Source organism: Phoenix dactylifera, chromosome 7 (genome assembly GCF_051530095.1).
Source record: "Phoenix dactylifera cultivar Ajwa chromosome 7, Ajwa_hap1_PhDact_Kaust_v1.1, whole genome shotgun sequence".
NCBI classification, from domain to species: Eukaryota; Viridiplantae; Streptophyta; class Magnoliopsida; order Arecales; family Arecaceae; genus Phoenix; species Phoenix dactylifera.
Window position 1 is genome coordinate 33,980,326 of NC_143196.1, and position 23,541 is coordinate 34,003,866.

The following is a 23,541-nucleotide window of genomic DNA, read 5'->3' on the forward strand; positions in this document are numbered from 1 at the left end:
GCGGCTCACCCTGGCAAATGACGCATAAATTCATGGCCGCTGACCCTCACCAGTTTTTTTTTTTTTTTTTTTTTATAGTCAAAATGGCTTTCTATTCATATATCTCTAGTACAGGCCGCCAAATTTAATAAAAATAAACAGTACAAAACATATAGAATACTAGCTAAGTTTGTTCAAATTTTTTTTTTGGAGTGCCGGATGACATACAAGGCGATCCAACCGACTGCACTATTCGCCTTTCGATGCATATGAGCTATCCGGAAAGGAGATTAGCTTCCTCACTAATGTACGGATGTTCCGTATCAATAAATGGCCATCTTCATATCTATCTGCTTTCCTGATCCAGTCAATCATTCGTTCAGGACCCAATCACGCACAAAGTTGTGTCATAGTTGGGCTTCCGCTATTGGGCTTGGCCATAAATCTAAATTCAGCAAATAAAGAAGAGCCGCACCATGAAAAAAATACATAAATATAAAATTAAGAACATCTTGGAGGCTATTGAGGAAGCTCAAATTGAAAGACAATGTTCACTAGCCCATGTCCTTGTTCTTCAATAAATGCATCAGTTTAGCCCTACGATTCCCTTATGGCAGGGATGTGTCTCTGAGTTTTGAAGGCCCACCTGCAACAAATAGGCTTTTTGCCGGAAGGAAGGAATTGAAGGGTGATTAAGTTCCAAAGCTTGAATTTCAGTGCGGATCCACGTGTGATTAGCTTCCAAGGCTTGAATTTCAGCGCCTCACATGAAGCCACCATTGGATCGCACGAGGGTTGCTTCGGGATCTACACAAGCAAGTGGATAAATAGACATATTCGGCATGTTTTGAGAGCTGTGTGAAGTGCGATCCGGGGATCATGCACTGTTTCAGTGCACATGGGCGAGGGCGGCGTGGCGTGCGGCGGGGCTAATATGGGAGGATTGGTCTCAGGGGGACCAATTCTTACGGACCATCCGTTGGTAGTCGGGCAACCCATTGACATGCCAAGAGGCAGTTAGAGCGACCTGCACAGCATACCAGATATGGCTGGCAAGGAATGTTCGAACCTTCGGCGAGCTGAGCATGTCGCCAAGGCTCATGGTGGAGAGAGCTCGGGCGCAGGTGACAGAGATTAATCATGTTTCCTCCTTAGAAGGACTTTTGATAGCTCGGGATATCTGAAGTTTCCATTCTGCCTCGGCAGCTTCTCGTACGGTGTTTTTCACCGAAGAGCCCCCACCCCCAAGCTTCCTTAAGATCAATTTTGATGGGTCAATGTTGGATGGTGGCACAAAAGGTGGAGTGGGATTCGTCATTAGAGATCCGAACTTCAGGATCGTGGCGGTGGGAGGCTGTCAGTTATTTGACTGGACAGTTTCTGGAGCGGAGCTGAGAGCTGCCTGGGCGAGTCTTCAACACGCTCAGCGTGTGCTCTCAGCTAGTTTAGTCATTTTGAAGGGTGACTCGGCTACGGTCATCAGCTGGATCCAGGGGGTCAGAGGGTTGGTGCTGCTGACCATCCTTTGATTTACGATATCTGGATGATGATGAGGAACAGAGAGGTGGTCCAGGCAAAGTATGCATTTAGAGAAGTCAACGGAGCTGCGGATTGGGTGGCTACGTATGTGGCTAACCATGCCAGTAGTACCCTATGGGCAGAAAATGGGGAGCTGCCTCGGGAGCTCCGTGATATTTTGTTTTCCGATTTTATTAGGTGTATTCATGCACGTGTTGTATAAATTATCCGGTATAGCAAAAAAAAAAAAAAAAAGTGCAATCCGACGAGTGACATTGTGAAAGAAGATCAAATATTTTTTCATGTGAAAGATGCAACCTGAACACGGCCTTTTTTTCGAGCTCACTGAAGCTCCTCCATAATATGGTCTCTTCCTGTTTCTGAGTTCTTATCTTCTTGTTCAATTAAACTGAGCATGGCTTCCCTTAGTAGATGATCCAGCTTGGCTATTCTTCTCTTTGTTTCTGATGGTTTCTAACTCCATTTCATACTTCTCTTGTATTATCATGCTGTGGGCTCCTCCTCCTGTGGGCGCCAGTCAAGTTTACTAACATATGTTCCTATTCTTACAGAGGAAAGCATTAGATTAGACACCTAATGAATTTTTCTTTCCTCGAGAATTATTTTTATTATTTAACTCGAGCTTTAATGCAATAGATGCGAGCTGACGATAATATATGGGTGTTTTTCACTCGCATGCAGAAGGGAGACGAAGCGGTGGAGAAGACCTTGGAGTGATGGGTTACGTAGGATTCAGCTCAGGCCAATTTGAACTTTGCTATTGCTATATTCCGTATGATAAGATTAAAAAGTGATGAAATAAACAGATAATGGACTTTAGATAATTAGTACAAATGACTCCTTGTCTGAGTTCGAAGCAAAAGATCCATCAGTTCAGCATTTGTTTCCAGTGGGAACTGTCAGTCTGTTGTGATGCTGTTCTTGGAAATTCTATAGCAGCATTTATTATAGCAAACAAAATAGGTTGCTGTGCAATTTACTGTCAACAAAAAAGAATAATGGAAGGTGTTTATGTGGCAGAACACAAAATTTTCTGGTCTAACACCAAGAATCCTTACAATATCCAATAGGAAAAATAATGTACATAAACCCACCATAGAGGAATCATGAACATAAGTGAACATAACTGACATATGACCCCAAAAACATAACCAATGGAAGGCATCCCTCTTCATGCTTGTCGCCCAGCGACATAAAAAGGCAGTTATGTGCGGTAGCATTCACCAATGTTAGTATAATACTGATGAATGGATGACAAATAATTACAATTAGAAATATTAAAAAAAATCTATTAGCAATTATGGGAAAGAAGCAATTTACTGTGATGTAAAAATTGAAAAAAGGACAAGGCATCCTGCTGAATCTGCATCACATCAGGAAACAAAATTGAAGGGGAACACAAGCACCTGAGGCAGGAGACTTATCGAAGAAGATGCTGCAGTGATGCAGGGTGGCGCATTGTCTTGCAGATTCTGGTTTGTTACAATATCACACCTGCTTCAATGGAATCGCTTGAAAATATTTACAACCTATGAGGATTTTGAGTGTTTGAAAATGAATCGAAAGCTCCACTTCTCATGGTATTCTCAATGTACTATCGAAAGATAATGGCAGTAACCAACATCATGTAACTCTTTCAGCATATCCTTCCGCCTATCTTATGATGCCTTACGGTACAAAATGATTTTTTTCTGGTACAGCGGACAAAATGATTTTTGTTGGTTAAGAGTAAGACATCTAATAGTTCTATGCTATTATAAACATGGCTTGTTAAAAATTAAGGGTCTGTACCAGCTTGTCAACAGCACAGATATGCTAAACCTTTGTTATATGGGCTTCTGCCAATGAAGCACTGAGGTCTTCTCTAGATTGTGATCTTCGGCTTGAAAGAGTTGTCTGACCCCTGTGAGGTGGCCAGAAGGATCCCATTCCATCGCCAGACTGTATCTGACCTAAGCTACCAGTGGAATAACTATGAGAAACACCTAATGGGTGCAAAGACGATTCCGTAAGCTGAATGGTGCTACCACTGAATCCATATCCCATGCCGAAAGGGTGCTGCTCAGAGCCAGAAACAGTAGGACTAAGCGGTGTCTTTACTCTTCCATCACCTGAAAGGAGAAATTCAAATAATTTTCATCAAGCCTTGTATGGGTCATAGCAATTGCAAGTACATACTACATAACTCATGCTTATTGCAGAATGAAAATAAAAACGACATGTTAACGGGTAGAGCACTCGAGAATACAAAGAAAAAATGTTTGGAAAAGGAAAGAAAATAGCAACAAAAGATTCACAGACTCATCCAGTATCTTTGCATCCACAAAACTAACAAGCGAGATAAAATTCTGATACTTCGAGGCAATTGTTACGGGCAGAAATGGGTGCCTAGCTGGTCCCCATCTTGGCACCCTGGCAACCCCACTGCCTATGTGTGCCTACAGAATACAAGGGTCCCAGGCTTATTGACCAAAGGGCCTGCATGGGTCACTGGGCACCTGACAATCAGCTAGTGCTCATACTCGCACCGTTACATATATGCTGCTATTTATAGCCCAATTATAAGTTGTCTGTAGTCCAAATTTACACTAATCCATGCCTTTATGTAATCTATCATGATTATGTTTTCTTGACAAACTAAGGCAAGCTACAGATGCAATGTACTTCATTGATAAATTCTGCCTCATAATCAGAGTTCTAACCTACTGGAAGAGTATGTGTTGATCCGTATATTAGTTGAGTATATTGGAAGCAGAGTTTAGACTCTTTAAACCATTTCATGAAGAGTCCATGTAACTGAAATGTATGCAATTAACATAAATAATTAAGGTGGTGAACAACATACACTTAATATTTAGCTGTCCCATGTCCTGTGCTCCTAATATTTGCCATGCTGTATGTCCATGTGCATTGCCATATTGTATGTCAGTGTACAGTCATATTCTGATATTCATTCCATGTACCAATGTTCATCCTCTCTCTCCAAGCTTTTCCCCATTAAATGTGGACTTCTTTAGAATAAATGGAAGTCAACAAGATCCACAAAAGCTTTTCCCCATTAAAATGAGGGCTTCTTTATGACAAATGTAGGTCAAGAAGATCCACACGAGGATTGAGTGAACTGTCATGACACGTCATCAACTCAATGTCAACCATCAAGAATCAGAGCTTAATTTTTAGTTAGGGTCACCTTGGGCAAGGAAAGACTTTGCTAGGAGATATAAAGACTAGACATGCATGATTCCATGGGTGGATCAAGGGGGTGATAGAGGGTCCCAAGGCCCCCCAAGATCCGAAAAACCTCTTATATAGCTTTTATAAGAGTGCCCCCCAGGATCCGAAAAACCTCTTATATAGCTCCTATAAGAGTGCCCCCCAAAATCCTAAGCCTATACATATATGCCCCCTCTCCCCTCCTGCTTGCATTCAACTTATACATACTAGTTTAGATCAGTAAATCTTGAATTTAGTATAATTAGAATTTATATGGAAATAGAATTCTACAATTTCATTAATACCATGATTGTGTAATTAGCATACCTTCCTTTTCTTTTTTTTTAGGGGGCGGGGGGTGCACGCGGTGTAATATTAGAATACCTTCCTTGACAATCCTTAATCCTTATCCATCCAAATAAGGAAACCATGTTTGTGTGATATCTTTTTCATTCCTAATTTACTCCCCTAAGCAAACCTTGGGTAATAAACATCATTAGCTATTAGTTTCCATCTGGTTTTGGGAAGTGTGAACAATTCATGAGAGAGAGAGAGAGAGAGAGAGAGAGAGAAACCCGGGTTAAAGAAGGTAGTACCATGAGAATGGAAAGGATGTAAAAAAGAAAAAGGAACCTGTAGCATGAAACAATGAGGAGGCTTGCTTCCTTTCTTCTCTCTTTGCTTCATTTTTTTCCCATCTATTATTGATTTTTTAACATCTTTTTGATCCAAGAACTATGATGTATGCATGTTAATTTGCTCTCTTATCTTTGTATGCATATACACAACACCTTAAATACAATCCATATTTTATTATTTAGTTTTAACAATCTTCGGAACTTCTCTCTAAACCACTTTGTCCGCTACATTTTGTTTTTGTAGCAGCACCAGTATCCCTTTGTCTCTATAATTATGTCCTCACTATTTAAATATTTTTATTGTTATGTTAAAAAAGTGAAGCATGTTGGATTTTCTTACCTTTCTCTCCTAAATAAACAAAAAGGTTCTAGTTACAAGCATTTTAACACAAATGAATTGGTTTTCCTTTCACTTTTTTTAAAAATAAAGTGCACATGAAAATGTCAATGTGCACAATAATTTAAAAATATCAATAAATTTTGATTAATTGAATATTTGATATGGGCTCCCTCGAGGGTAAAAATCCTCAATCTGCCCTTACATGTCCAATTCATATTCATGAATAAAAAATGGTGAATTTGTCATGGCAATTCAGTTGGGACATCAGAAAAGAGTCCAGCTATTGCAGACAAGATTTATTCACAGATGGATAAATCAGATCTCCTTAGCATAAGGTGGACATGATTCAAAGAATCCTGGTTGCTAACTTTTGTCCCAGTCCTAAGATAGAAAATATAATTTTCCTCATATAACGAAGCAACAGAGGCGAGGGCTGAGCCTTGGTGCAACAATAAGGTTGGACCATGGTAACCAGGTTGTCACAGGTTCAAAACATGAAAATGGCCTCTCCATACAAGGGGGTAAGGTTGGGCACATATGACCCTCCCTAGACCCAGCAATGGCAAGAGCCTCATGCACTGGATGCCCTTTTTTTCTTAATGAAGCAAAAGAAAGCCCTTAGACATGAAAGAGTTAATAATGTTGTTCCATCCATCAACCAACTCCTACTTGATGAATACCACTGCTCAACTTCAGATAGTGAAATCAAGATTGGCCATGGCTCTTAGTTAGCATTTTAAAAAAAGATGGATAACAAAACCCAAGCTTGATACTTTCCTTTTTATTTTTTTTGAAACAATGTTAAACAAGTAGAATTTATAATTGGACATGCAAAGAAAACCAAAGGCCTCAATGCATGAAGCAAATTTATTTGGAACAATCAAGAATTTATCACAAAAGGGCTGGTAACAATGCTATTGGAAAAGCATACCTGAATTTATGGGACTCCATCGTTGGAAAAGAAAAGGAGATGATTTATTGAGAGCCAAGTTGGTTGCACTGTTATGCCTAAAAAGTGGGAGATATGATCTCTGGAGAAATCCTGGGGTCCATTTGCTAACACATGATAGTGCACAAAGTAAGAGTATAATCGACACCAAAAGAAGGAGAAGAAGATAAGTCGGATTTATATCTGTATGGAATATTTTATAGCTCTGAAGATCAATTCTGCTCGACAATGCTCGTCCGGCCTCTGCTAATGCAACTCCCAGTGTCCAAGTAATACTACCAGAACCAATGACCACTTGGTTATCTTTGATCTGCAATCCCTCTCTTAATAGTGAAGCAATGTATGGTGCCCGAAAGCAATAATGTTCTATGAAAGGTTGTGGAGCAACACTGCTCTTCGCAACTTCCCATTTTTTTCCACAGAATTCCTTACCCAAGTTTAGAACATCATCAAGGGTAGCCTCAGAAGTCAAGTTGAAAAACCGAAAGACCACAAAGAAACCAGACATGGCATAGAATTGTCCATGCGGACGAGGTAAATTATCACTGAGAGCACATGGCTTGAGTCTACAATCAACTGCAGAACTTGTACTAGACCATTCAGACAGATTAACTGCTATTCTTGCAAGTGCACTGCATTCTTCCCAATTAGGAGCACCAAGCAGTTCAATAACCATTCCAGCCATTCTAGCATGCCCAGAACTGATTCTCCCTCCAATCAGAGGATTTTCTTCTTGATTAAGTGTAGCACAATGAGGACAGGTATACTCCTCTCTGTACCCCATGTGCAAGCACGGATGCCTAAGCTGAACTTTTCCATTTCTTAAGCCAGCAACAGCAGTGCCTGAGAAACTTTTGAGAAGATAGCTTACAGATTTGTCGAATGCATCATTTAGTCCATAGCCAGACAGAGAATACGCACTTAAATAATGACTCACAGTTCCAATTCTCAAATTTATGCTAGTCTCATCATGCATTGGCTTCTCGGTCTCAAAAGTAACTTGCAATGATGAACCACCCATATCAAGTGCACCAAATGTCTTTTTACTTGGTGAGGAACCTAGCATACCCATATGATGATTAAGAGCAATCCATCCATAATAAGCTTCCTCCATGCCAGTTATGATCTTGACCCAATCTCTTTTACAGAAAAATGACGAACTTTTCAAAATATTCCATGCCTTGTCCAGAAGCCACTCTGAATCAGAACTCCGTAGCCTACGAACCCCAGCTGTAGCATAAAGAAAGAGAGAGGCATTTCTGTGAGCACGCTTGGGTATCTGTCTCTCAGCCCACTGAAGAAGTGGCATTATTGCAGCCTTCAACCCAGTTTCATTGTGGACAAGTTTATGAAAACCAGGTTCCGTTTCCATACGCTGATAAGCATGGCCACTCCGTGCACTAAATTTTCTTTGCGAACCTTCAGGTAATGATCTCAAGACAATAGGTAAATCTGAGTGGCCTTTATTTCGATTAATAGACCAGTCATAGACATAAACTCGAGTACTAGTACTTCCGCAATCAAGTATGACATAATACTCTGATGCTTCATGTGACAAATAAGTACTAAGATATCTTGAACATATGTAAATGAATAAAAATAACAAGAGAATGACAATAACACCTACAGCTGCCCGTATCCATTTCCTTCCTTTAGTTGGGGTTGCTAGAGAGGACTTCTCCTTTGAAAAGCTATATCCAGTAGTACTCTCTCTTTCTAGAGCATGTAGAGGTTTTGCATGGTCATTACTTCTAACAGTTTCAAGGTCAAAGTCACCCTCCACCAGATTTAATTTCGAGAATATTGGCAGTTCATGGAGAGATGTTGAAAGCTGCATGCTGGTTTTCTCTTGTGGTTGACTGAAGCCAAGCTATGATTTTGGCATGCTGGGACAAGAAATTACATGGAGAAACCAAGAAATACAGTAATAGAGCAGAGACAAAAGAATTGCTGCAGTCTTGTTAGATTGCACCTGACTGAAGCTGATTTTCTTCACTAGATAAATTTTGTAAAGCAATTCCAGAACCTCGTATCTGTATGTCTGAAAAGACAATGAATCAGGACACTTGGAGAAGATAAATTATCAACATTTCCTTTATCATAATCCAAAAAATACTAACAGCAGTGACTAAAAAAATGACAAACAGCAAGAATAAAATTCAAATTCCAGATATCATTCAGAACAGTAAATAAATGCTCTATCAAACAATCAAAAGATTGCCGCTACTTTCTATAGCAGTTTAATAGTGCTTGACTAGAAAAGCTATTGGTTAATACACAATAATGCAATCTAAACAGTTATAACATTTTTCTAAGAATGCACCTGCAACTACCGCTTAAAGAAGTAAACAAGAATAGTGAACCAACCATCAGATATAATATTTTGGTCAAACATTGGATTACAAGCATAGAACAACATAATGCATAAATCAAGTAACATAAATTTCACAAGAAAGCCTAATTTTTATACTCTGAGTACTCAAGCAATAATTTGAAAGCTAACTGTTCAAATAACACTTGGATGCCATAAAAGTAGTGCTGTCTTATCAGAATATGGATGAGACACCGAGGAGGAGCATCAGGTGGCAGCTGGCTACTCCATAAACTCAATAAAGGTGTCATTTCCATCATGGAACAGGTTATTAGAAATGAGTTGAGGTAATGCTCTCTTATGAGAATATGGATGAGACACCAAGGAGTCGTCTCAGGTGGCAGCTGACTATTCCATAAACTCAATAGATGTGTTATTTTCAACACACAGCAGCTTATCAAAATGAGCTTCCATTATCCTTGGGTTCAAAGGCTAATCATAAAAGTTCTGCAAATATAGTGCAAATTTGTAAACATAGCATACAGAAACTCCAATTTTAAATTCAAAAATCAACAAAAGGCCACTGGAACAAATTTACAAGTTCTCGTGGCTAGGCTATCAACAAATAGTTTGTAACTGCTCTCTCTCACCTTCATCTACCTTATCACCCTAACCTGCTGACATCAGCACATCAACAACCTAAGTGTATGCAGTCATCATAATTTGAGGCCTAAATATTGTCTCCTGAAAAAGAAAAAACAACTTTTATTTCTTCTTGGGTGGTTGAATTGCCTGATTCGACACTTCCCTTGCCAAGCTAGCTAGTGGAGAGCTAATGCTGGATTGGCAGCTGGAAAAAATGGTATTTCTAAAGATTGGCTAATTAGTGGAGAACTCTATTAAGCACATCCTCTTCATCCAAAACCCTAATCCTAGATCCCATAAACCTTATTGAGTCTGGAACCTGAAATATATGCCGTTTCTGATGGGGACATCAGCTAGGTCCCCATTTTATTTGCATATTTGCTTATTGTTATTTCTGGGTTTATTTGTGTTTAGGGATTTATTTGTGGTTTATTTTATTCTGGGCTTATTTTCATTTTAGGGCTTATTTGTGGGGAATTATTTTATGTAAGGGGTTTATTTTAATTGTTCTTATGGGGCCCTATTTAAAGGGAACTTGTAAGCTGATTAGGGTTTTAATGCAGAATTAAAAGACTTCTTTCCCCACGTTTCCTCTTCTTCTCTTCTCCTCCCTTCTCCTTCTTCTCTCCTTCTTCCTCCTTCTCTTCTCCTCTTCTCCTGCTCTCATTTTAAAATTAGTCCGGCATCAACTTGGTATCAGAGCAACCGGTTTTGCTTCTATTGCCAAAGCCCCGATCCGTCAACAGTTTTTCTTTCCCTCGGTTACCATCAACAACAAGAACAGACCCCTTCCCTCTGTCAGTCCGCTCACCAAAAAAAAAAAAAAAAAAAAAAAAGGGGTCACTGCCGAGTCTGTGAAGACCCAGATCGACAGCCACCCGCATCCGACCCTTCCTCTCTCTCGGTCTGTGTTTTCACCAGAGCAAAAAAAAAAAAGGAAGCTCCCCTGTGGCCGAGCAGTTCCACTGTGCCCCTCCCTGCCGCAACCACCTCTTTCCAACAGATCCCCCGGAGGCCTCCCTGCAGCGCCGCCTCTGGCCCTCCACCGGAGCCTGCAACCGACGCCACCACCACCTCTGCCACGTCTTCACCGTGTGCCACCACCGGTGTATGGCCGAGCGTCGCCGGATTCCTGGATTTCTGTGGCCGCACGAGTATTACGCCGTACGTCGACCACGGACACCGGAGCGCGTTGAAGGACCGCGTGTGACTCCCGCTGCCGGAAAGAGGAAGAGCGTCGCCGATCTGTTTGCCATCTTGTCCCTCGGCACTGTCGACGCACCCGCCGACCACCGCGCGCAAGATTCCGGCCGCCGCCACGACCAGCCGCCGCCTGTCGCCGCCGACAACGGAATCTCCGACGCCGTTCAGTTCGGCCGCTCCGCAACCACCGCCGAAGCGGCCGGAACGCCCTCCCGAATCGATCGGGAGGTTGAAGAAGGAGTTACGGTAACGGGTAAGTTCTAAACCCGTTACCCCAAACCCGATAGCCCGGTTCACATCCAGTAAGTTAAAAAAAAAAAAAAAAAAATTGGCACGTGACCCGCACGTGCTGAGTTTCACAGTTATCGGAGCGGGTTTCATTCGAAACCCGAAACCGATAACCCGAACCCGTTAGGGTTCCAAAAAAAAAAAAAAAAAAAAAAATCCCGTAGGATCACGTGACCTGCACGTGTTTCCAAAAAAAAAAAAAAAAAACTTACCTCTGTTTCTGTCGAACGGAACCCTAGGGTTTCCGCCGCCGACACCATTGCCGCCGCCCCGCCGTGCCGTCTCTGCTGCCGACGCCTTCCCCTCCGTCAACCGAGCCGCGCCGCCCCTGTGACCGTGCCGTTCGGCCTCGCTCTGCCTTCGCCGTCTCCGCCGGCCTCGCTCCGTCTTCGCCGTCTCCGCCCGTGCCGCCTCTTGCCGCCGCCGAGATCCGCCATCGCCCGAGTCCCGTGTTCTCCTCCGTCAACCGAGCCGCGCCGCCTCGCCGTCGCCGTCCCCGCTGCTCCCGCGACCGCCTGATTGCCACCACCACCCCCTCGGTCGCCTCCCTCTCACGGTCAGCCACAGCGACCATCGCCGAGTCGCCGCCGCCGTTGCCGAGCCGTGCCACCTCCGCCGGGCTCCGCCTCCACCAACCTTCGTCCACCGACACCGGAGTTGCCGCCATCCTCGCCACTGCGGCTCCGCTGCCGCACGCCATCACTGCACGCCTCCCCCTCCGCTTTCCCTCTCTCCTAGCCGAGTCGGTGCCATCAGACCCCACTCGAGCTCGGCCAGCCTGACCCCCATTTCGTGTTCAGCAGGCCACAAGCCCAGTTCCATCACCCGGCCCGCGCGCCAAGCTCCCTTGAGTGTGGCCCAGGTCCAGGCGGTCTCAAAACAAGCTTGGCCTGTAGTGCAGCCCAAGGCCACTTGGCCGTAGGCCCTGTTTCAGGCCCGATCCAGAGTCTTCTTCAGTCCATTTCAGAAGCCCAGGAGCCCTTGTGCTGTAGATCTAGGTCCACAGCTCTAGCTAGCTCTGCCCGGCGCCAACTTCGTGTTCGAGACTCCACGAGCAGACGATTCTGGTCAACTGCATTCACCACAGGAGAGGAAGCTACCAACGTTACCTTGTTCGGTGGAAAGGTCGACCCGAATCAGATGTGTCGTGGATTTCGCGAGCTGAGTTGCAGCGCCTTGACCCGGATCTTCTGGAGCAGTACGACAGTCGCCCCGATTTACACTCGACGGGGTCGAGTTTTTCTCACCCGGAAGGAGTTGATGGGGACATCAGCTAGGTCCCCATTTTATTTGCATATTTGCTTATTGTTATTTCTGGGTTTATTTGTGTTTAGGGATTTATTTGTGGTTTATTTTATTCTGGGCTTATTTTCATTTTAGGGCTTATTTGTGGGGAATTATTTTATGTAAGGGGTTTATTTTAATTGTTCTTATGGGGCCCTATTTAAAGGGAACTTGTAAGCTGATTAGGGTTTTAATGCAGAATTAAAAGACTTCTTTCCCCACGTTTCCTCTTCTTCTCTTCTCCTCCCTTCTCCTTCTTCTCTCCTTCTTCCTCCTTCTCTTCTCCTCTTCTCCTGCTCTCATTTTAAAATTAGTCCGGCATCAGTTTCCTATTCCAGATTTAGCACGCTACTCCTAGTCTATCCAGTATACATATCTTGAACACAGGTCTGTAGTATTTATGGGCCCAGAACCTGTAATCCACTACCATGATCAAATAGTGTCAACTCCAAGTCTCCAACCTTTGTCTTAGAAAAGGCGGCAAGCTATAAGTTGTTCAGCCCCTTCATCTATTTATTCTCTAACTATTTCTTCTGTTTACTGCTTTGTTGAAAACCCTCTTAAGAGTTTATGCCACCACTACCTCCCTCCAACATAATGAAGCCCCTCTTCATCAGCACATGTATGAAGTATCATGTAATTATGTAGTTAAGCCCCATTCATTTATCTTACCTCTCTAATTGCTTCTTTCATTTACTTATCTGTTGAAAACCCTCTTAAGGGTTTCTGCCACCAATAACTCCCTCCAACATAATGAAGCCCCTCCCATTAGCACGCTTATGTATAACACATGTACACAGTATCAAATAATTATGTAGATTATACCTATTCATTTATTTTATCTTTCTAATTGCTTTTTCCTTTTACTTCTTTGTTTGACAACCCTCTTAAGTGTTTCTACCACCACGATCTCCCTCCAACATAGTGAAGCCCCTCTCATCAGCATACATATGTGGAATTGCACAATTATGTAGATTTTGTTGCCATGCTTGAGTATATGAATGTCAAGTTATAGCCAATCCAATACTTTGCTATTTCACTATCTCTGTTGATCACATTGAGAAGCATCTATATTGCAGCATGAATGTCCATTTGGTCCAAAAATCACCCACCACCCATGTGACATGGTACATCCTGTTCAACATCATATATATGATGCTATGACATGGAGTCATAGATTAATTGACAACAATTGGCATCAAGGTTTTAAATCCCATGGGATGGAGGCGTCCCGATTTCTCCAAGGAAAGGGACTCCCTGCCATCCCGCCGCTTTCTGGCATCAATCCCGGTCGAGCATTCCAAGGAGTACCCTCTATCTCTCTCCCCATCTTCTTTCCTCTGTTTCTTTCTTTTTTTCCTTTTTCCTTTTTCCTCTTCCTTACTTCCTTTCTTTTCTTCTCCCTTCCTTCCTTCCTTTCTTTTCTTCTCCCTTCCTTCCTTTCTTTCTTTTCTTTTCTGCTTATTTTTTTCCTTTATTCCTTCTTTCCTTCCTTTCTTTCATTCTCTTCCCCCTTCTTTCCTTTCCTTCATTTATTTTCTGTTTTCTTCTCCTTTCATTCATTTCTTTTCTATTTCTTCTTGTTTCTTTCCTTTTTTTCCTTCTTTCTTCTTCTTTTTCCACATGGATGGGTTTTAGAGTCCCACCCCCATTCCGATCCCGGTCATGTTTTCCACAATAATGGGACGGGATGGCCGGGATGCGCCCTTTCCCATCAGGATATAAAATATTGATTGGCACTATATGAGTCAAATGCTGTAAATTCTCCTCCTCCTACCTATTCTTCTTGACCAACAAGGCATGGGGCATACATCTTAAAGGTCTGCACTCCCACTTTTGAATGATCTAACTGTTGATTTGATAAATCCCTCAGGAAACATTCACTACAAAGCCCAGTCAGCTTTCCAATTACAAGTGCAACACCTTCAGGCATCATCTCTGCCATGGTATTGTCCGCCACTACCACACATCACCAAGGTGAGGACATTAAGCACTCTATTCCCAACAAAATTCAAATGCTGAAGCAATTTTTTTTTAAAAAAGAAAAGAAAAGAAACGTTCAACAATGCTTGCTTGTTCTATCCGTTTCATCATAATTCTTTGTCCTCTACACCACCCTACATTTTCCTCCTCTGTCCTGTCAGCCATTTTCTCACTCCTTAGCATGAATCCCTGACAGATATGTCCCGAAGCCCAGCTGCGAACTTACACTACCATCCTTCTGTTTCATGCTATCCAAGGCCATTCCCAAACTCCCCACTCATATGCATCCTAAGAAAACTAAACCGAAAATGATAACATGTAATCTTTGATCTCTTTTTTCATATACCATCAATGATCCAATGTATCCCAGAACTGCTACTGCAAATCCTAGAACATTCCTTTTCCCAAGCTATGGGTCACATTCGCAAAGATCAGCAGGTATGCCTCCTAACCAAAATCCAATTCACATCCACAATTTGAAACCTAAAAGGCTACCTAATACTGTGTTCCATCACTCTCCCCCTAAATCCAAGAAACCTATTAAAAGACCTCACCTTTACGTCTCTCAATCCTCCTGACAACAAAAAAGTTCTTCTAAATGCCATTAGTACACTGCAAATTCGAACTATCCCACCATTAGTCAAAACTAACAAGATCAAGCGCCGCCCTGCATTACCCAGAACACATCTCAACGTAAAAATCCCGGTAGAGATCTAAAGAGGAGTAATCTCTCGATCGAAACTCCAACCAAACAAAACGAGAGGCAGCTTCGATCAAATCCTGGACCCAAACAGAAACTTGAAGGGATAACGAAAAGAACATTATAGTTTTTGTGAATCCTCGAAAAAATTTATGGATAAAAAACTCCGAGAAAATGAAGAACGACGACTGACCTGTGGCTTTGGATGAATCCGGCGGCGGGGGATGCACGAGCGGCGACCGTCCGCGCCGCTGGTAGAGAGAGAGAGATGGGTTGGCGATCGATCGGGGCAGGACGGGAGTAGGACGGAAAAAAGTGAAGAAATTAGATCGACAGTATGTTTATTGCGACCTGAATGTGAAACCTAAAGAGACCAAAACCTATGTTTGTGGACGGGGTCCGTCTTTGGGTCGCATCGGCGCGGTCTTTTTTTGTCTGTACTCTCTGCCGTATCTTCTTCGGATCTAATGTATACCAATGGGGCGTTTGGTATGGAATTATTGTCCCAAGGTCAAAGATATTGGCCGCCACATTAATTGCACCACAGTAATTTTATATAACAGTGATTCTAAATGGCTTTACCAACTCAAATCACCACCCAACCCAACAGGATGTCCTCGAAAATTCAATATCATCCCAAAACAGTAATCTTAAGCCTAAAAATTGAGAATAAAAATGTCACTCAGCCTAACGAAAAAAATAATATATCAATATACTATTAATATATTATATTAATATTATATATATTAATATAATATATTTAAAAATTCTATTAGTAGGCATTAGTAGGCATTGAAGAGGGAAGAGACAATGAGCAAGCGAGACAAGCGACCAAACAAGCGAGGAGAGAGCGAACACTCTTTTAAATATTTGGCCCAGGGGAGAGGATTATAAACCAAACCGACCCACCAAAATGCCACGATTTGGTGACATTCGAATCACCCTATTAATAGTCTGGTTAAAATGGTGGAACCCGCCAATCCCGTTCAGTTTAGAAATATTAGTACGGATTGAACCATCCCGTTCATGCTAGTACGGTGAATGTTAGATATAATTCTTTTACGTCACCTTTCCATCCTCTAACCTGTGTAATCCCCATGCATCTTTCCTTCCTTTACTTCCCCCTTTCTATGTGATCTCTCTTTTACCCTCTTCATAACCTTAATGAAGCTGGTGTAGCTTGCTTTCCATCGCTAGGTAACTATTGTCCAACACTAGATGATTCTATCAACTCGACTAGTTGGCACTCTCAAAATACAAATATATTAGACATGCACCATGCTTTATGACACTTTTCTTTTTATTATATCGAATGATAGTGTCCAGGAATCCTTCGTTTCTATTCATGTAACAAAAGAATATAGGTATCAACCAATCTACTCTTAACAAGATCTGCGGAATCCACTATATGATATGCTCTCACCTTTACTTCAAAAAAAAAAAAAAATTCTCTCACCTATTCAATATTTACTTCTGTACTGATGTATGATATGATCCCCGTGTCCAGCAGAAGCATAATGTAGACATGTAACTGTGCTATCATGTGATGATACATATTATTCAGGGAATCAGACCTTTCCAACATTCGAAAATGAGGTCCAAGATAGTTCTTTTTTCTTCTTTTTTACAAGTTCACAGGTGTAAGGTTGGATGTGTGACAGATGTTGCCAAGGAAATTTAAGAAAAATGAGGTGTTCATCTTATGTAGGCCAATCCTATAAGAGAGAATCTATTCTGTTTTCCTTTTTATATAGATGAGTGAAGACTAGGGTAGAAACTAGAAACCCTATCTTCTCCTTGTGCTTCAAGAGATCCTGACCTTTTCTCTATTCTTCCAACAACTGAGAAGCCACCTTATCCTTCCTTGATGGTAGGAGATACTGTTTTGATGGAATTTACGTCTAGTTCTTCCTTGCGAATACGTCATGATGCCCATGTAAGACTACCAATAGGTTGCAGCATATTATCTTTCTGAACAAAATGATGTATCATATTATCACTTAAAATCCTGAGAACTACCTGTTGCCATATACTCTTACACCTATGTCTGTAGTTCATTAGTCATATCGTACACAATCTATTTTGATTAAATTAACTTTGCACATCCAGGCAGTGGAATCATTCCTTTAAGTTGAATGAATGGAAGGTACATGTCACGCCCCCGCCTCTGCGAGGCACGTGAGGCACCTAGTGCCCACGTGGGGGCCACATGAGGGGGGAACACGGGGCTTCCCTGCCAGATATTGTCCGGTTCTGGGGCTTCACGCAAGCGTCCTTCACCCCTCCCCGGTTTTGTTTTCCACCCAAAACGCGTCTGCAGGATTTGGAGACACCCGCCTCATATGCCCAGGCTCTGGAACGAGTCTTTCCGATGTGGGACTATTGGGCCTCACACCCTTCCCACCATCGGACAAGAGCCGTCCTCGGCTCTGATACCAAATGTCACGCCCCCGCCTCTGCGAGGCACGTGAGGCACCTAGTGCCCACGTGGGGGCCACATGAGGGGGGAACACGGGGCTCCCCTGCCAGATATTGTCCGGTTCTGGGGCTTCACGCAAGCGTCCTTCACCCCTCCCCGGTTTTGTTTTCCACCCAAAACGCGTCTGCAGGATTTGGAGACACCCGCCTCATATGCCCAGGCTCTGGAACGAGTCTATCCGATGTGGGACTATTGGGCCTCACACCCTTCCCACCATCGGACAAGAGCCGTCCTCGGCTCTGATACCAAATATCACGCCCCCGCCTCTGCGAGGCACGAGAGGCACCTAGTGCCCACGTGGGGGCCACATGAGGGGGGAACACGGGGCTCCCCTGCCAGATATTGTCCGGTTCTGGGGCTTCACGCAAGCGTCCTTCACCCCTCCCCGGTTTTGTTTTCCACCCAAAACGCGTCTTGGGTGGAAAACAAAACCGGGGAGGGGTGAAGGACGCTTGCGTGAAGCCCCAGAACCGGACAATATCTGGCAGGGGAGCCCCGTGTTCCCCCCTCATGTGGCCCCCATGTGGGCACTAGGTGCCTCACGTGCCTCGCAGAGGCGGGGGCGTGACATTGCGTCTTGGGTGGAAAACAAAACCGGGGAGGGGTGAAGGACGCTTGCGTGAAGCCCCAGAACCGGACAATATCTGGCAGGGGAGCCCCGTGTTCCCCCCTCATGTGGCCCCCACGTGGGCACTAGGTGCCTCTCGTGCCTTGCAGAGGCGGGGGCGTGACATTTGGTATCAGAGCCGAGGACGGCTCTTGTCCGATGGTGGGAAGGGTGTGAGGCCCAATAGTCCCACATCGGAAAGACTCGTTCCAGAGCCTGGGCATATGAGGCGGGTGTCTCCAAATCCTGCAGACGCGTTTTGGATGGAAAACAAAACCGGGGAGGGGTGAAGGACGCTTGCGTGAAGCCCCAGAACCGGACAATATCTGGCAGGGGAGCCCCGTGTTCCCCCCTCATGTGGCCCCCACGTGGGCACTAGGTGCCTCACGTACCTCGCAGAGGCGGGGACGTGACATTTGGTATCAGAGCCGAGGACGGCTCTTGTCCGATGGTGGGAAGGGTGTGAGGCCCAATAGTCCCACATCGGAAAGACTCGTTCCAGAGCCTGGGCATATGAGGCGGGTGTCTCCAAATCCTGCAGACGCGTTTTGGGTGGAAAACAAAACCGGGGAGGGGTGAAGGACGCTTGCGTGAAGCCCCAGAACCGGACAATATCTGGCAGGGGAGCCCCGTGTTCCCCCCTCATGTGGCCCCCACGTGGGCATTAGGTGCCTCACGTGCCTCGCAGAGGCGGGGGCGTGACATTTGGTATCAGAGCCGAGGACGGCTCTTGTCCGATGGTGGGAAGGGTGTGAGGCCCAATAGTCTCACATCGGAAAGACTCGTTTCAAAGCCTGGGCATATGAGGCGGGTGTCTCCAAATCCTGCAGACGCGTTTTGGATGGAAAACAAAACCGGGGAGGGGTGAAGGACGCTTGCGTGAAGCCCCAGAACCGGACAATATCTGGCAGGGGAGCCCCGTGTTCCCCCCTCATGTGGCCCCCACGTGGGCACTAGGTGCCTCACGTACCTCGCAGAGGCGGGGACGTGACATTTAAAGGACGCTTGCGTGAAGCCCCAGAACCGGACAATATCTGGCAGGGGAGCCCCGTGTTTCCCCCTCATGTGGCCCCCACGTGGGCACTAGGTGCCTCACGTGCCTCGCAGAGGCGGGGGCGTGACATTTGGTATCAGAGCCAGGTTCGGCTCTTGTCCGATGGTGGGAAGGGTGTGAGCCCCAATAGTCCCACATCGGAAAGACTCGTTCCAGAGCCTGGGCATATGAGGCGGGTGTCTCCAAATCCTGCAGACGCGTTTTGGGTGGAAAACAAAACCGGGGAGGGGTGAAGGACGCTTGCGTGAAGCCCCAGAACCGGACAATATCTGGCAGGGGAGCCCCGTGTTCCCCCCTCATGTGGCCCCCACGTGGGCACTAGGTGCCTCACGTGCCTCGCAGAGGCGGGGGCGTGACATTTGGTATCAGAGCCGAGGACGGCTCTTGTCCGATGGTGGAAAGGATGTGAGGCCCAATAGTCCCACATCGGAAAGACTCGTTCCAGAGCCTGGGCATATGAGGCGGGTGTCTCCAAATCCTGCAGACGCGTTTTGGGTGGAAAACAAAACCGGGGAGGGGTAAAGGACGCTTGCGTGAAGCCCCAGAACCGGACAATATCTGGCAGGGGAGCTCCGTGTTCCCCCCTCATGTGGCCCCCACGTGGGCACTAGGTGCCTCACGTGCCTCGCAGAGGCGGGGGCGTGACATTTGGTATCAGAGCCGAGGACGGCTCTTGTCCGATGGTGGGAAGGGTGTGAGGCCCAATAGTCCCACATCGGAAAGACTCGTTCCAGAGCCTGGGCATATGAGGCGGGTGTCTCCAAATCCTGCAGACGCGTTTTGGATGGAAAACAAAACCGGGGAGGGGTGAAGGACGCTTGCGTGAAGCCCCAGAACCGGACAATATCTGGCAGGGGAGCCCCGTGTTCCCCCCTCATGTGGCCCCCACGTGGGCACTAGGTGCCTCACGTACCTCGCAGAGGCGGGGACGTGACAGTACAGGCCTAGCTTCCTTTTTCTTGTCTATCTTATCAGAGTGCCCTGTTATTGAATCATCTGCTTTCAGGTAAGATAGTAGAAACTGACAAGGGATCCAAAGTATTTGCATAAAGATAAACCATATAATCCTAATACTATGGCAACTTCTTTTTCTCCCCAGCGGCGCAAATACTATCACAATAGTGACAGGAAAACGATTACCTGCTGCTTAAATATCCTATATATATTGAATTTTTTTTTGAGGGAAAAATTCCTATATTGGAATTTATTAGTGGATCCTTAGTTAATGATTTATTCTAGGGCATTATAAACCTAACACATGAAATCGCTATATGGAAAAGACCAGACCATTGTCATTCATTTGTAAGGTCACTATTCTAAGCTTAATTAGCGCGCATATAGGTAGAACTGTAAGCTAGGATATGAAATGACTGCTAGCTTAATTAGTATACATCATTCTATTCTTTAGGTTTATGTTCATGTCATCAGATCAGTCAATAGTATCGGCTTGCAGCTTATTTCTTGAATATAACAGGTATTTTCTCTGGCATATTCGAGTTTGAAGAAATGTGAAACTTCAATCTTATGATGGGTCTTGGACATAAACCAATTAGGTAACTCCAATTCTATAACATGCTTTCTGGTCTTCTTTGGCTTCTTAGAAGTCTTGCTTGTTGTACAAAAGATTATGCAGCGCATTAGATGGCATTATTTCATCCTATTATAAAGCAATTCCAGTGATGCAGTCCCAAGAAAATGAGCGGGCCCGATAATAGTTTCAATTGAGTGATTAAAGAGGATTTTATAAGTTACCACATAACTGGAAGATAGTGATAAGCTCTTGCAGGACTTGATAGCTAACTTATAGCAGTTACACAGAAATAGGAGCTGCCTATCAGTATTTTGATGCCATGCTTAAATATTCCTTCTAGGAATATCTTATTATTCTGATCAATTGTGCTGTGATTCGAGAATTCTTCCTAAAATATTCTCTGTCAGTATTTTGAAGAATTAGGCTAGATCGACTGCGTACACATTCGGTGACATACATGGACCTTTAATTCATCTTCAATGCTTAATTTTATGAAATATATTCCTTCTACAATGCATGAGAATCAGTTTATCCTCGGTATATTACGCTTATTCTTTGTATCAAACCCATTGATTTATTACAGAAAGAACTTCCATGGACAAGCATCTATAGTCCGTACATGTGAGACATAACACTACTAAACTAAGACGAGACACATGGTATAGAAATATGGCCCTTAGGAATAATTAGGTAAGCAATCACCACACGAAAACATTTCTTCAGGACTATTCATTATTATTATTATTATTATTATTATTATTATTATTATTATTATTATTCAAAAGATCAAATGATGTCATGAGACAGGTTCCTGTAAGGCATGATCTAAAGGTATATTTCAGTAACTCCTTTTTCCATGTGAATCTTTATCCATAGAATTTTCTATGTCCTAATCTTTGCAGCATATATCAGGTAAGTAGTTGATTCCAGACATCAAACTTACTCAATGGAAGCATAAAACTATGTGCTTGGAGCGCTTGGAGCACCCACACATACCACTGAAAGATGCAAAGCAGAGCACATAGATACTCATGGAAAATTATTCATGGAGCATAGATCCCAACTTCGATAAATGCGCACTTGGAGAATATGCTCTGCTGTATTCGTTAAGAAGAGTTTGCAAGATGAGGATGAGCTGCAGAGAAGCAATGAAGTTTGAGTCTGCTTTATATGAGGTCATGGGTCTTCCTTTAGTCCTACAAGGGATTGTGCCCTTCTGTCAGTATAATACACTGTTAGGAATCCATATCACCTTAAGAATCCTATACCCCAACATCAATCCCTTTAGCTGATAACGAATAAGACTTCATTTTGTTTTTTTTTGGTGAAAATGGGAGGTGGACCCACCCAGAATTTATTTGTATAGGTTATTTACAATGATGATCGAAGTAAGCTGAGAACGGCCCAAAAAGGTAGTTGTGGATTAACTCTTGGGATTATTCACGTTGATACGGCCATGCAATGTGACTTCCAGAATCCTCAAACCTGAATACTCTGTTGTTACGCTCTTTCCAAGTACACCAGCAGATGAGCCCAATCTATAGCCTCCGGTCAGTTTCTCTATTCGAAATATTTTATCTAAAAATTACTATATTTTTATTTTATAGAAGTATTATAAAAAAGTCTACTAAAAATAAAACCAGAAGATTGAAAAGAGCTTGTCTAGATCGAGGTGTATGATATACACTACCCGTGATTCGCTTCCTACATATAGATTTGCGGCGATCTCGTTCTCAAGGTACAACAAAAACTCTTGGTCCGTAAGAAGAAACTCTCGAAAAACTGAATACTAGTGAGAAAAAGAGAGATCGAATTGTTTTTGAATTAATTTGGAGTCTATTTATAGACTGATGGTTCCAAAGATACGGCATGTTTTGGAAACATCATATCTTTTCATAAACTAACCTTTTTTTTTCCCCAAAAACCACTGTCTCACAAAACTTTTTTTTAAAATATTTAATAAATAAATATTTTTAATTAAAACTTCAACAGTTCCTCCATCGATGGAGGAATCGGTCTCATTCTCTACTCCACAAAGAGGTCATGCTGGTGGGCCGTTCCGGTTTCTCTTCTTCAGATTTTCCGCTTTGAGAATTTTGTTTCTAAAAGTTAGCCAATTGAAAATTTTCATCTCAGTGGCATGGTAGTTTCCAATTTTTCTTTCCAAATACCGATGATACACCTCCATGACAAAGGAAGTCATAGCACTATTTTACCGAGAACGTTTTGGATTTGCTCCATTTCCACTCTACAGAGTCTTCCTCTAAGGTCTTTTTTTGTTCACAGAAATACCTACACCACCATTCTGTGAGCAGGCAAAAATTCAGCAAACGGATGTTGATAATGCCAAATATATAGTAACCTAGGACCTCACTTACCCAAGATCTTCTCATCGAATAACTAATGTGGGCCTAAACACACGCTCGCACAGGTCCTCACATACTTTTTCCATTCAAGCTCTGACGTACTTGTCAGGCTAAAAATTCAAATCAATTCAAATATAATCACAAGCACTACGATTGGCTCGTGGTCATCCTTTATGAACTTGTCATGCAGTGTCCTCTTAGTCCATATAGATTATGGATCGAGTCCGCTCTGATACCATTTGTAACAATCCAGAGCCTCATCGAAAATGGCTAACTAGAAAGTATTTTTTAGATTCCTTAGTCCTATATAAGTATCCAAGATCTCCTCTATGAATAAATGATGTGTGACTAAACACATGCTCACACAGATTCTCATATAATCCTCCAAAATTTTTGGTCCACAAACTTGCTTCCATCGAACCAGACAGTGGC

At 43.4% G+C, this 23,541-nt stretch overlaps 1 protein-coding gene across 8 annotated transcripts; it reads right to left on the reverse strand.

Moving 5' to 3' along the window:
* Positions 1-2,526: 2,526 nt before the first annotated feature.
* Positions 2,527-15,447, reverse strand: LOC103701960 (putative apyrase 7). Of its 8 annotated transcripts, XR_015967561.2 has the most exons (5): positions 15,266-15,447; positions 6,641-8,699; positions 3,310-3,629; positions 2,925-3,209; positions 2,527-2,758 (listed from the first exon to the last, which is right to left on the reverse strand). XR_015967561.2 is itself a non-coding variant. In XM_088701840.2 (4 exons), the coding sequence occupies exons 2-3, from the start codon at positions 8,493-8,495 to the stop codon at positions 3,334-3,336; spliced, it is 2,151 nt and encodes a 716-aa protein (XP_088557966.2). In that variant the 5' UTR covers positions 8,496-8,691; positions 15,266-15,447; the 3' UTR covers positions 2,527-3,209; positions 3,310-3,333. The 8 variants fall into 8 exon arrangements, 6 of the variants coding, with proteins under 6 accessions (XP_088557966.2, XP_088557967.2, XP_017697016.4 ...); XR_016396047.1 differs by having other exon boundaries at positions 2,925-3,629; positions 15,266-15,431; XM_088701840.2 differs by having other exon boundaries at positions 2,527-3,209; positions 6,641-8,691.
* Between the last annotated feature and the right edge of the window lie 8,094 nt (positions 15,448-23,541).